Below are 15,006 nucleotides of genomic sequence, written 5' to 3'. Positions count from 1 at the left end.
TGACATTCGTGATATGCAGATGCGATATGTATAGGAAGGGTGTTACCGAAGGATTTGAAATAGTATGCAACAAAGCCAAGTCAAAAGTTTTCCCCAGCTTGAAACAGCTTATTTAAATTGCTGATCAGTTGTTCCCGACTGTTCCCAGCCTAACTAGTTTTACCGGCCACTGCTTTGTCTTCTCGTAGCGTATATATTTTGTCACCATTCGATCTCTTATGAGTAGGGCAAGATTTTATGGCAGTCTAATCAGTGGAAAGCTGTATTTATTTTGCACCAAGTGACACTAAAAAGTTGCATTTATGGACAAGTTCCTTGAAATTATTAGGGTAGGCCTACGAGATACTCGAATCGATCCGTATCCAAAGCACCGCAGCAAAACACAATGTTGGCGACTTCAGAAAAATCAATATCCTGAAAAAAATGACCCAGTGAAAATATAATCTTCGGAGGTCCAGCTCAAATGTACATCAAATAAAAAAGGACCACAAATTTAACGACAATGAAATAATCAGGCGATCTATTTACATATAGAGCCAAATATTTCCAGCAAAAAGTTAGTTGCATGAAAAATCGAAAAGGCTTGCATAAATTTGCATGAAAAATCATTAAAAACTGCCAAAAACTTCATGAAAAATCGGAAAAGTTACAAACGGTTGCATGAAATAAATGGAGAAAAGTTCCAAAAAGTTGCAATATAAGAATCCTCCAAACAGCTTAAAACACCATACTACATAACTTCTGAGTATTTAGGAAGCTGCCAGAAGCTGTAAAAAAGTTGCCAAAGTTGCAAAAACTTGCCCTACTTATGACATTTAATAAGATTATACACATCCCCAATTATAGCTATTTTGTCGATTACGATTGTAATATCCAGCCGGACAATTACTGCAAAGTAGTATCCTTTAATTCATTCGACATTGTTACATGCTATTCCAGTGGTTCTCAACCGGGGGTCCGCGAAACATTTTCAGGGGGTCAACGAGACCTCTAAATTGGCAAAATGATTGATAACCAATTTGTAACTTTTTTAAATTAGAGAAATCACGATGCAGTTTCGCTTCAAACTGCTAATGCTTCAGTAAGCATATCAACAGAATGGCCGTATGTGATTAAATATCATACTGTGCAAACCAGGGGTGTCGAACTCAAATTACGTCGCCGGCCGGATTCAAACCTTCTAAATGTTCGTGGGCCGAACGCTTTGCTTTTCAATTGAATACTGTATTACCAAGCATATATAGATGATAGTATACTGCAATTGTATCACGGATCACGGATCATAGGGATTGAATTCTGGCATGTAGCAACACCTTTATTCGCGAACAATGGAATTGACGATGATGATTGATTGGCTGGTTGGATACACTTATGAACCGCTGCTAAAACAGTGGCATTAACGACGATACACTCGTTCACTTATTTCTATTATGATCCCTTTGCTGAAGTCGTAATCTGGCGTTAGCCGTGTGTATGCGATGTGAGGAATACAAGAGATTAAACTGTTAATGCGGACTGTGGGATTTGTTGTATTCTTATTAAATCACGATTCAGGTTTCTCTAGATTCCGGGGACCTTTTAAGTCAGAGATGATACAACGGCGGGGCCATGCATTGATATTTGAATTATTATTTTTTGTGTATATAACATATTATCCATGTTAAATTCATATACCGGTTCAGCATTGTCGTTTCCGCTTCTGTGAATAACTACTTTTTGGCATATTTTCCCATAAAACTAACTCAGTGTGTACTTTTTTGCCTTTTCGACATTTGGTGTAAATGTAACCGATTTGTTCCCATAGTGGTAACAAGTGTGAAAATAAAACACCGTAGTCAGGTGATAATAATGTGGCCTACGGACGTAATCGACATTTGCTGTCTTACGGAATATTTAATTGAAGTATTTTCTTCAAAACAAATCAACATTCGTGATTAATGTGCTGGATAATACTAGCATTTTTCAATTGGGAATAGCTTCGCGGGCCGGATAGAATCGTCTGGTGGACCGTATGTCTGACACCCCTGGTGTAAACTCATTTTAATTGCCAGATTGCCACTAGCCTACTGATACAAACATATTGCTGTTTAAAGATGCTTTGTTGAGTTTTGTTAACAATAGTTTTTTCTAGCCTGTCTCAAAAAAGGGATTAAAACCTCATCACGAAATCCATTTGTGATATGCATGACCACTATTGCAGAATAATTATCTTGAAGATGAGCTGGTATTTAGAAATGACTATAGTCTGAAATTGACAACTTCATTGAAAAATCTGTTTCTCAATTTTGTTGCCATATATATTGCGATCGTGCTCAAAGGTGTCGCCGAAAGCAGGCGTTAATGTTACATTCGCCGCCAAATACCTTTGTGGAAATGGATTTTCGGCGCTCATTCATATCAAATTGAAGGAGTGAATTTTCAAGAAATAAGAAATACAGCTGCAGAAGTCCCTTCGAAATAATAAAAGTCTATCCATATTTCTACATGTAGTATGATATTATTTTCAAGAACGGTCATTTTGTTACTTTTTATCACTAGCCTTGAGTTGATATTTGAACAAGACAGATGACGGCTGCACGACAATTGAGCTTAATTTTAACTGAAACTCGAGGGGTCCGCGGAGGTCTGTCACGGTACAAAAGGGGTCCGCGAAGACAAAAAGGTTGAGAACCACCGTGCTATTCCATATGTTGCGACTTGACCATTATGAATATCAGAGGTGTTAGTGTTAGTTATCGGTATTATAGGTATCGGCTGCACTACTCGATATACTACTCGATATACTTTTATCGAAATACACCAACCCAAACTCTGTCAACAAAAGGAGTTCGTTTACCACCTGAAAATAGTACATTGAACGCTCTCTCATTCGAAATTTCATGCTGGTGACGTCATATTTTGCGATACTATTGTTGGTATACAATGTTCTTTCCAATTCTCTACTGGTTGCTGACTATTACCCCTGACGAGTGTCAGCCGAAAATATTCAGGATTATTTCGATATGAATATACTATTCAATTGTATATTTTGAACTAAAATAGTTCATCAAAACGATTGATTCCATAATTAACGAAATATATATGTTGTTGTATGAACCGGTCGAGTAGCTACATGAAGCCTTCTGTGCTAATGGTTGCCGAACCAGTAACCTGGCTCATTCTCTTTTGTGTATTACAGCGTCTAGCTTCAACACACAACTGCCATCATGAATAAGCGGATGAAGTCGGGGAGCTGGGCGAATCTGCGTAAGTTGATTCTTGTGTTGTTGTCAGAGCGAGGTGACGTAGGGTCAAGACAGTTGTAGAAGTTGTTTTAATTCTTTCCCATGCATCGTTGATGTACTGTGGGAAACAATGTAACCTGAGATTTATTTAATACATTGGCTAACGCCGATAGTGTATAGTTACTCGCGCTGCGCTCGGTTCGGTAGAATGATTGAGAAGTCGCGGTTGTTGACATTGGTAATCCCAATAACTTCACACGTATCGCTATATCAGTGCAACACGATACGGAATTTCAAATATTAGCTAATGACGAATGTGGTGCTGAGGAAAATCGAGTTCCTGAGTGATTCGATTCTCAATCGAGTATTCGAGTATCACAGCAGACTTCACAGCAGCAAAAAGGATGCGGAGATTTCAAATATGTACCTTTATACGACCACATAAGAATCTAATTCAAGTTATGCATCACAGTAAATATTATTTGGTTTTTTCGACCATCATACATAGATAGACTAGTGCGGATCGGATCGACAAATTCTCTGGCTCGTTTCTTTTCGCACTGGCTTGGCGGTTACTTGGGTGTGGTTGGTTGGTAGTTATTTAGTTACAAACGTCATGCATATCCATAAATATGGTGGCCTTATCAAAAAAGTACCGATCTGGCTCCGATCCGGTCCGGCCAAAATTGAAAAAATCCGAACGGATATCCAATCCGGCTCCGGTCCATGCTCCGCACTACGATAGAGTGATGCGTTCTTTATAATTCATTCTGAGCATTTAATATTTGGTAGAACTGGTCAAAATCGAGGCCCTGAATCTGAATCTACTATTTGACTTTGACTTGATTGGTGACAGTTCAAATCTATATACCCTACATGCAACCGCAGAGAATTTAATGTCAGTTGTACATGACATTAAAAATAATTTGGTACATTTTCGACCAAGCCTGACTCTGTGACAATGCTGTGAGATTTTAAGAACCTCACAGATATGCTATTAACACTAAGCTTTGTACCACCGGTACAAGTTTCGTGTACTGAGATATGACCGATAATACGAGATTTGAAGGCATCCACAGTGGAAAATGCAATAGAAACTATAATTCTAATTGATAACTCTTAGTTGCAAGGATCGCGTATGATGTACCTATGCGCTTGCGATTGGGAAGTGTAGAAGTCGGTAAATTCCCGGTGACACTAATGGAACTAATATATGAACTAGGCTATTTCTAGCGTCCACACATCATTTAAGCTTAGAACACCAAATCTTTTGAGTGGCGAATCGCATGTCGATGCGAATTGTCTGGCAAATGTCAGTGATTGGCTTTGACCGATGGGCTTCTAATCTCATTCGACCTCTGATTTCTAATCCGTGCTGGCTTTCTCAAGGTCAACCGAAAAACAGGCTTGTTTATAATGGTTGCTCACAACATGCGATTCGGATACACGTAATATGTTACTGGGATATCTTTATCGAAATCATTCGACTATGCACCACAAATGGGTGGTGTTACCAAGACGGCTCAGCTGCTAGCAATGATAATAATTATAATAATTCTAACGTAATAGTAGTGAATCTGCTGCTAAGTCACCACCCTATTTGCTTTATAACCCATATTTTATCTTCAGTCGTCATTCGAACCGCAGAAAATTATATATACAGTATACAGTATACACCCGTTCATGTATATACGGTAGGCCTGTGCTTTTGGAAGTATCATATCTTGACGGTGCTTATAAAAAGCATGAGGATCAGTTCACACGGGTCTAGCGAGGCATGTCGTTTTTAACGTCATCTAACTGGACCTTGTTGAAGCGACCTAATTTCACCTGCATAAGGTTGTTGTTGTTGTTGTTGTTCTGGTATTCATGGTGTTTTTCGACTACTATGGTCATTTACACCAGGTCAATTTTCTTCATGTATATTCCGTGACTGCCGACTTGTAGCACGTCCCACTTCTAGGCTTTTATAAGACACTGCTTACAAGGATGATTGGCGAGGAGGAGCCTAGATACACCTCCAACACTTAGGTAGGAATTCTGGAGTCGACCTCGGTCGGTGTCGAACCCGCAACCCATTGGTGTTGCAGCTGTAGATTAAACCACTGCGCTATCCCGCCACTATCTCCATAAAGTAAATGATCAAAATTATTGCTACGACCACAGCACGGTTGAACAACTAGCAAATGTTCAACTTTTCCAAATTAGATTTAGAATTTCAATTATAGCTACACAGTTTTTTACAAATTAGATTTAAATTAGAATTACTGAATTCGTGAAATCGAATTGAATTCTGAAATTAGAAAGAAATGGAACAAAGATATAGTTCAGTTCATACCAAATCAGGGTTCTTTCTCACAACCACAAGAATAGCAAAAAAAAAAAACCTTGGCACACCTAGCATGGCTCGTTTCCTTTCCTACAGCACAGTTTTCCTGTAGCATTTTTAGGGAAACCAGAAATTAGACTAGAAATAAAATCAGAGCATTGACACATTTTATTAGACTTAGGTTACCGGCATTTAGCTCTAATTAGTGTAATTAGGCAACTAGAATTATGTAGCTGTCCCAGTGTGGACTTTATATGACTTTATACTCTTCTCAGCCGAGCCTTACAATTACAGCAATAATTGTAATCCACACTGCTACAATCAACAGCTACTTTTACTACAATGAAATGAACCAGTTACCGTCTGTTGAACACGAATTTTGTACCATGATATTACCGTTATGCGCCACAATACCACCATACAACACCTTTGTCGATAGGAGTACCTACCATGTAATCCGCAGCCACTTCGCACATTACCACGTATCAAATCACTTACTCCGAAAAATATTGACATGATTAGAACCCGAAATCGAATATTTAAAATGAATACTTTACCATTAGCACAGACGTATCTTCGCGACTAACCTAACATGACTATTGACAGTGCTATCTTCGAAAATACGTTCATTTACCATGATACAGGGGTTATTTCACGCATCTCATGCCAATTTAACTTATAAAATGTGATGGAAAATCATCTTAAAATGAGTTGCTACTTTCAAACTAGAAAGTGTGAAATGTAGGTAGTGTTCCATGAAAAAACTGTTACCTAGGAGTGGTATAGTAGTCAGTAAATATTTACACCAGGGTAAGAAGCGCAAGTGGGCAAAGCTTACTTTGGTAGTCCGAAAAAACAGAAGTACTTCCGTTTCTAACGACCCATGAGTATGCAATGACGACATATAGCTATTGCTTGCGACTTTTGTCCCGTCAATATCAGATATAATGTCGAAGACCGCAAACTGTCTGCGTCTGTGGATATGCAAACGGTGCAGTGTTACGCACCCCAGCTCAGAGTCGGACTACTAGAAAATTTAACGCTCTTTCAAATTCGATTAGAATTAGAATTATAAATAGACAGCATTTCCCAAATTCGATTGGAATTAGAATTAATGAATCCGAGAAAACTAGGAAAATGAATCAAGTTCAGTTCGTATGAAATCTCAAAAAATCTCAAGTTTATTCCCAAAAGCATGGGAATGACAAATGCCTGTGCAGCATGCTTGGCTCGTTTCGTACTATACTGTTTTCCTGTTGCATTTTCAGGAAAACCAGACATTGGATTAGAAGTCAAATTAGAAAGTGGAAACACTTCTCAAATTAGATTAGAATTAAAATGAGAGCAAAGAAACATTTCACACATTAGATTAGAATTAGATTACCGACATTCAGCTCTAATTAGCATTATCAGACAACTGGAACTATGTCCAAGTCTGGCGCAGCGCAATAGTTGTTTGTGTTATCTTACTGTATCATCGCTCTGAGATGAGATGGCACGCCTGCGCCTTCACGTTTGGAGGCTGTTCAAACAAAACACGGATAATGACGGGTTCGCTGTTTTTACGCACGGTGAACTGAGCGGTCACGTTTTCAATTTCCAAGTTAATTAAGTCTTCATCAATTCTTGCGATCAAACCAACGGCGGGATATACTGCCAGACAATGTATGCGGTGTATTTGTTTACATAACGAAAATGTAACTTGTGACTATGGTATAGACCAGTGCTTTTCAACCGCTGGTCTTTATCAACATCTGAACCAGTCCGACAAATATCTTACAATTTTACATCTCAATTATACAAAATGCAAGAAGTTAGACGCTTGTCCACGAAACAGCGAAATTGAACATCATATTTTAAATTGATTTAGAAATGAGGAACACATGTGTCTTCGTAATATACAGTTCGTAGTCCACTTTGAACTTGCCGTACGATACAACGCTGTAAGTACCATACCAAATTCTCTTTAGCCCACCCACATGTGGAATAGACGAAGTCTTTATAAACAGGATTCGTTACACGTGAAACAGTACAATTCAACGAGGGTTGTCAGTATAATAGAGGCTGGTAAACGGCAAAGTTGCAGTCCTTTCAAAATAACAGGACTCGCCTGGAAGAAAATTCAATAGAAATGCCGTGACCAGTCTAATATCCAACAGACAGCAGCAAATTTCTCATCAAATTCAAGCTTCCAATATTTGTTTTTGACACTCACACATTTGTCGTAATTGCATTTTGGGTTAATTTTGATTATTCAAGGTTTCTCAGTACGCAAAATTGATTTGAATTGTTACCGGCACCAAGCTAAACGGTTGAGAATCACTCGTATACACTACAGTTCATTGTCAGGTCCTATATAGCCCTACATTGAAGTTTCAATAGCAATAACTGAAATTTCTCAATTGGATAAGATATCCTACGAACATAGGCTACTTCTTATGTAGTTGTAATACTTCTTATGTAGTTGTAATTTTAGAACTGAAAGCTATTTTCATATGTACCGGGCCTTATAGCTAAAGCTTGAATTGATTCGTGATTATCAACTCCATAAAACCTGCTTATAGTATTCCTCGCCGTGAACATTTCCAGAGCTCAAACCTCGGATTAGTACCACATCGACGCATCGAACATAACCGCAAGTAGTTACGAGCCAAGAAACGAGCGAAATCAGCGGACTCTGCATGTAATGTTTTGCGTTAAATTAACATACAGGCGCTTCTTTACATCCCGCCCGAAAATAGACATTGAAATTCATGGCCAATGGAATTTGCGGTTCAAATGACCAATTCGTCGTGGTATACCCGAGATGATTACCACCTTCATTTGTGATGCTCACGGTACATGTCTAGGAAGCCTTGCTGTGAACAAGTCCAGGTAGTAGGGGACGTAGCTGTCGCATAACAATCCAATTTATGTTTGCCCGGAAGGAATATCCATTGATTTCGAATTTCTTTGTGACGAAACTAATCGTACCCTATTGATAACGAACATTGTTAAACTGTCACAGATTACAATATAAATTGCTCAACTGACAGAATTGGACAACTGCAGGAAATTTTCGGCTCTCCAAGTTATAATGATATCTACACAGTTGTTTTCCAAATTAGATTAGAATTAGAATTACTGATTTCGGAAAAACTTGGAAATCGAATTGAATTACGAATTGGAAGGAATTACAACAAAAATGAAGTTCTGTTCATATCAAATCAGAGTTCATTGTTATAAGCATGAGAATGGAAAATGTCTATGCAGCAAGGTTGACTCGTTTCACATTATACAGTTCTCCTGTAACATTTTCTGGTAAACCAGAAATTAGCTTATGAGAGCATATAGAGAGAGTACAGCCTAAATTCAAATTAATATTGGGCATGTGGCTCTAATTGGTCTAATTCGCAACTAGAATTACATAGATGTCCAATTCTTTCCACCGGATCAACCTGGCCAGTTGAGTTTGGTCAATTCATACAGAACCCGTTTAAACGTAAATCCAACTGCACGCAGCATCAAATCCGTTAAGGTCACATACACGCGGCTATAAACAATCTCGGTGCGAATCATTAACAAGTTCTTATTTCGATTGACTCATATTTCAATTCTTAAACAGGTGCATTCTCCGTCAACAATCGCGATAAACTAGAGAAGATCAACGCGAGGGACGGCTATGTTGATGACAAGTGAGTAACCTAACTTGGGTACAAAGGGGGTCATTTGATTTTCGGTCTTATTCCAGTCATTCATCGATACTGCTGCAATTGCAGAGATTGTGCTTGCGCACCTGTATAGACCTTTATACGCTGTGTACAATTTGTAATGATTCCATTGTTTTTGAAAAGGTTTAACGCTTCTCAGAAGTATATAAGATATTACTTGTGTTATATTCGTTATAGGACTGCGCTAAGGCTGCGTTTTTTGTTGTATTTTATTAGCAAAGACAATTCAATGAGTCTCTTCTGGGATGTTGTTGATATAGAACTCACAACAACATTGAAGGGTAAAAAGCAGGGTCATCACGATTAATCTATAACTAAAACAATCTCGATCGTTGTGCTGACCCATGGCGATGAGCGGGTGAAATCAGGTCGAGTTGCTGAGATCCCAAAACAGAAATAACAGAATTGAATTAGAATTAGAATTATATATTTCCAAGTTTTTCAGTGATTCAAATTCTAATCTAATTCGGAAAATACTGTGTAGTATTGTAACTAAATGCGTAGTATTTTCCAAATTAGATTAGGACGGCAAATATCGGCACACCAAGTTTGGATCGTTTCGCACTACACAGTTATCCTGATGCAATAGAAATTAGATTATAATTAAAATTAGAGCAAAGAAACAGTTCACAAATTAAATTAGAATTACATCACCGGCATTTCGCGCCAATTAGTCTGACTAGTGAAATAGAACTATCCAGCTGTTCAAGTCTTCTGCAGATTACAGCAGTCACAATTTTCTCAAACCCTGGTCAGCGGCGTATAGGAGCATATGCTGCCGCCCGTGGCTTTCGATGAAAATGTCGCCCAAATTTTGAAATGGTTTCAATTTCTTCAATTCTATTTACTGGAAATCTTGTTGTGTTGACTAACAAAAACGGTCATCACTTCGCCTTGACTCCCGTATTACCCCCCTATTTCAGTACTTCTGTAGTGTTGACTAAAAAAAGTCATCACCTCACATTTTGCCGCCCCCAGCAGCCTGCCGCCCATGGCGCAGGTAAGTGCCAAGTGGCTGCTACGTCACTGACTCTGATTCATCTACGAAGCGTCATACGTGACTACGACATTCGGGGTGAATTCTGAAAGCGAAAGCTTTTAACATCCGCTAATTCACTGTAGCGAGAAATGTTCGTCACTCAATCGACATGTCTCTCATTCTAGTTCCAACAGCTTCGAGAGTACGGACTGCAACGACTCGGAGCACGTCTGGAACGAAGACCTAGGCACCAAGAAGAGCTTTTCCCATTCGACGATAGGAATCCATCGCAAACGAAGCGTAAGAAGTTTGCTGCGACTATAGCCTGGGCAAAATCAAGTAACTGTGTGATGAGATTCTGAAGCCAGTATTAGGCCTCGAATCGCGTATCACTCAGTACGACGTCTCAATAGTATGAATGGCGTAGCGAGTTCTAATATGTACCTTTTATGCAACCATAAAGAAAATAACCATAGCGTCACGTCACATTAAAGATAATCTGGTATTATTCCGACCATACCCATTTCATTGCACTTTGTGACAATGCTGTGAGTTGATCCCGACTTCACAGATATGTCGTTTCCACTAACGTACGTAGCTTTCTGCTATATGTTTCGTATGCTGCGATACCACCAATCGAGATTTCAAGACTTCCAAAGTAAACTGGAATTCTCGTTGCTTAATTCTTAGTGGAAAGCAGGCTTGTAACCAAGTGGCAAAACAGTCTTACTTTTATAGTTTTGACTCGAATCAGGTCGAGTCATTTTCAACTCACCTCCGAGTCAAGTCCGAGTCTACGCCAGTTAACAATCGGTCGAGTCCGAGTCATAGCGCCGGTTCTCGAGTACGAGTCCAAGTCATAGTATCACTGTTCGTCATCGAGTTTAAGTCACGTTCAACTCACTTTTTTAAACTCTTGGGTGATATTGGAGGTCTCACATTCATAATCTACTCATTTCTCCCACGCGGCTTATTCAAGCAGATAAAACTAGAGGTGGTCAGTAACGAAGTACTTCTACTTTTTGAAGTACTTGAAGTATATTTTGACTACTTACACTACTTTTTAAGTAGTTATGATTTTAGACTACTTCTACTTCTACTTGACAATTTTCAGTTTTGTAGGCGAAAATAAGCATAGAATACCTACTTACTTACTTGTGAACCACCAGTCCTACTTCTACTTGAGTAGAAATTCCAACGTTACTTCTACTTCTACTTGAGTAGCGACGGTGGCTACTTTGACCACCTCTGGATAAAACACAGTTTCTGGGTCGGGTTTTCAAGTATCGGTTGTGATGCACGAGACTCGCGTCAGGTCACGTAGATGTCTCGAATCATGTGACTTGGTGGAGTCATGCGCAATGACAACCAGTTGCAATTTTAAAGAAGATGACTCGATTCTAGTCGAGTCAACGAAAAATTGCATTACAGCTCTAGTGTAAAGTGGCGTATGATTTCAGAACGAAAAAATCATCTCTCACAACTCGACTAAAGTCATTACAATTATTACTAGATTCGGATTCGAGTACTCGAACCATTGTTTGTCACATTCACGTTTCAGGCAAATTCGTGGGCGAATGAAACGAATGCCGGGGATCAGACGCCAATGTCAAAGCGTCGATCGTCCGTGAAGAGGATATTCGCTAGAAGATCGACCAGTTCCGCTCCGAACGTGCCCGCCGGCCAGCCGGACAAAAGCGAGGCTCTTAAGCGGAAAGACAAGGCGACTTCGAAGCGCGATTCACTTTTTTTCGTGAGTATATAAGTGTTAGAACGGATAAGAGCCGAACACTTGCAGATCAGCTTAAATGTCTGCTAGGTTAGTAAACATAAAGTACCATTCCAATAGAGTAAGTGGCGGAAGTTCACGCTACCAGCATGGGTGCTAGAAGTATTTGTTTACTGAGCAAGGCTGGTAAAATCCAGCAGTACAATGAAGTCACAGATATATGGCCGTTTGCCATGCGACTCCGCGATGCCTGAAATATATTTTCGAATGGAGAAATAGTGTGCGTCCCGCGACTCACCTCGGGGTAACGATATTCAAATAATCATAGTACCAATTCTGCGCGTAAGCACGTAAGAAGTATATACTCCCCACTTCATCAGAGAAACCCGGCTATCTAGTAATATCCATAGTAACGCGCATATAGGCTTTGTAGGTATTGTAAATACATCAGACTTCTGTCCCTTTTCTTGAACTAATGTGAAAAAATAACCATCATAGAAGGAACCATGGTATTTGTATTCGTGCATGCCGTCGATGCTTCATTATTACCATGCATCATTGTATACTTTTGTAGTGACAATGAGGCATTAAGACGTACGTAACAAGTTGAATTTATGTCAAAAAGTATGTTACTGATCATATGAGCCCGATATTGTGTTACGTGGATGCGGTATTGATGACGCAAGCAGATAACACCTTGTTTTGGGTGCGTTGCACTTCTGTAATAACCATTTAGGATATCCGGAATTTGACTGGAATATCTGGAATCGAAGCTGTAAAACAGCTGAAATATCAGTGGTGATTAACTTATCTCACTAGCGTCATGCGTTTGCTCCTGGATGTAACCCCGACAAATCCCATGATCCTTAAATAGTCACTGTTCGTCGACGGTAGTCATTTCATAGGAAAACTGACGCGAGACAGCATGTCGTACAGTTGAACTAGTCTCCCCAAACAAAGACACATTCCTCATTTTTCACGATTCTCGGACGGTGTAGATACCTCAGACCTCCCAGCGTGTTATCAACCTCTCCTGTTGACGCAATACGAGATCTACAAATGGATAAGACGAATGATTGAATGTGTGGCATTAGAATGATACGGGATTTGTTGCAATAAGCGCATTAAGAAGTTGCTTTTGTCTCGACTGCAGCGTATCAGTCTGTGCAGTGTTTTCTTGGCATTGTCAAATTATCCTGGTAAGATACACTGTAGACGCGCGCGAAAAATCGCGTGGAATGTTGCGGTTGTTGATCTTGTCTCATCGTAACAATTTACTCAAAATATTGTGTTGCGATTTCATCATCTCGATCTATAGACCAGATTACACATTATATCTCAGGTCATGGGAATTTCCATTCCTATACGAAATGTTTAAGGACTTTTTTGTGACCCGTTAGTATGACCAATATTTTACCGAGTTGTATAGATGTGCAGTATACCTACTTCCATAAGTTGTACCAAACGAGCGCATTGGTTTAGCTGCGCAACAAGCCTTCTATGAGATATTGTGGTTATAATGCCAAGTTTTGACCATGTTTCCATGGGTTATATAGTAGGGATGGTGTGAACGTGAGGTTCACGTTCGCGTTCTGTGTGTGAACCTCAGATATTTAGAGGTTCACGTTCACAAACGAACCTCGGAAGGTTCTGCAATGTGAACCTTTTTCATATATTACAATTTTCACTTCATTATAACGTCTTTGATTGAAATTTATTGCATTTCAACTGCGGGCCACTCTATGCATGGCGCTGGCAGCATGAAATAATCAATAATAAACGAGCTTGCACCTTGACAATCTCAAAAATTTTACTTGCTCTGTTACAAAAGTTTGCTCGAAATATCCACCTTTCCGTTTGGGAATATTTAGTGACTCTCTGCTGTGAGCTTGACCCGCAATGACACAGCATCAAAAGTGAAATACACTACATGTTGTCAGCGAATGATGCTTTTTAAATCATTCGATGAAATTGATATCGTTGTCTGATGTAAAAAACAAGTAGGTGTACGGGGTCAATCTTGACTTCATATGTTTATTGTATCATAAAAACAAAATCCGTGCGATTGAGGAGTTGGCAACTGCTATGTAACTTGTTAATGCGGTAATATCGGGAGAAAGTCTTGAAACCCGCCGTTTTACACTCTGCTCAACATCAACGTCACTATACTCAGACGCCAAATGCACTGTCCGGTTTGGCATAGACCGTTACCGCGTGAGCTTATATTCCCTTGCAAGTCCTTGTCCAAATTGTAGGCAAAGCGACAGAAGATGTTGATTGTATGGGATTATTATATCAATTGATTACCCCGGCAGTTAATACATTTGCCGACGTTTAAAACGTCAATATGTACTTCAGCATAGTGTCCCGAGTCGTCGCTAGGTATCGTGTACATTAATATAGGCTATCACCTCACTGGAATGTAGGGTTGGAATTAGCAATATGACGTCATGAGGTTCACGTTCGTGTTCACACAGAACCTTTCAAAAAGGTTTGCGTTCACACGAACCTGAACCTTTCAGAGGTTCACACCATCCCTATTATATAGTAAAATTCTCATACCACGTTGTGTAACTCCTTAAGTTACATCGAACGCTCGTATTGGTTTAGTTGTACAACAAGCAGTTCAGAGCATCTACCAGCTGTAATGGTTTTCAGACTCTAAAAATGTTTTATCAAGTTTTAACTAAGATCCTCAAAGTTGTATATGATATCTCTTCTACTAAATTATATAACTCCATGAGTTAAACAAAAGATGAGCGCTGGTTTAGTTATTGTGGAACAATACGTTTAGGATATTTCGTGGTTATAATGGTTTTCTGAGGTGAAACCGTGGTTTCTAGTACACTGCTATCGAACAGACCAACACTTGTAACGACAACGTTTTGCTGATTGGAGACGAATAGTAGTAATAATAGTTCCGATTCACCTCCAATTATGTTTAGAGTTTGAAACCCATGTATCATTGCTTTGCATCATTTTCTAACTCTATAGGAGACTATAGCCCATATACCATAGAAAACTCATTGGGGACC

At 39.3% G+C, this 15,006-nt stretch overlaps 1 protein-coding gene across 2 annotated transcripts in view; it reads left to right on the top strand.

Moving 5' to 3' along the window:
* The window catches only part of LOC145452811 (uncharacterized), a 116,212-nt gene that overhangs the window by 3,505 nt on the left and 97,701 nt on the right, over positions 1 to 15,006 (top strand). For both annotated transcript variants that reach the window (XM_080330951.1, XM_080330950.1), the window contains exons 2-5: positions 3,179 to 3,246; positions 9,158 to 9,227; positions 10,428 to 10,542; positions 11,804 to 11,995. In XM_080330951.1, coding sequence (XP_080187077.1) covers positions 3,207 to 3,246; positions 9,158 to 9,227; positions 10,428 to 10,542; positions 11,804 to 11,995 — 417 coding nt within the window. In that variant the 5' untranslated portion in view covers positions 3,179 to 3,206. The remainder of the gene's footprint in view (positions 1 to 3,178; positions 3,247 to 9,157; positions 9,228 to 10,427; positions 10,543 to 11,803; positions 11,996 to 15,006) is intronic.

The sequence above is a fragment of the Botryllus schlosseri genome, chromosome 12 (assembly GCF_051294905.1).
Source record: "Botryllus schlosseri isolate E-star chromosome 12, Bs_hap1, whole genome shotgun sequence".
Lineage (NCBI taxonomy): Eukaryota > Metazoa > Chordata > Ascidiacea > Stolidobranchia > Styelidae > Botryllus > Botryllus schlosseri.
This window is presented reverse-complemented; position numbering and strand designations above follow the sequence as displayed.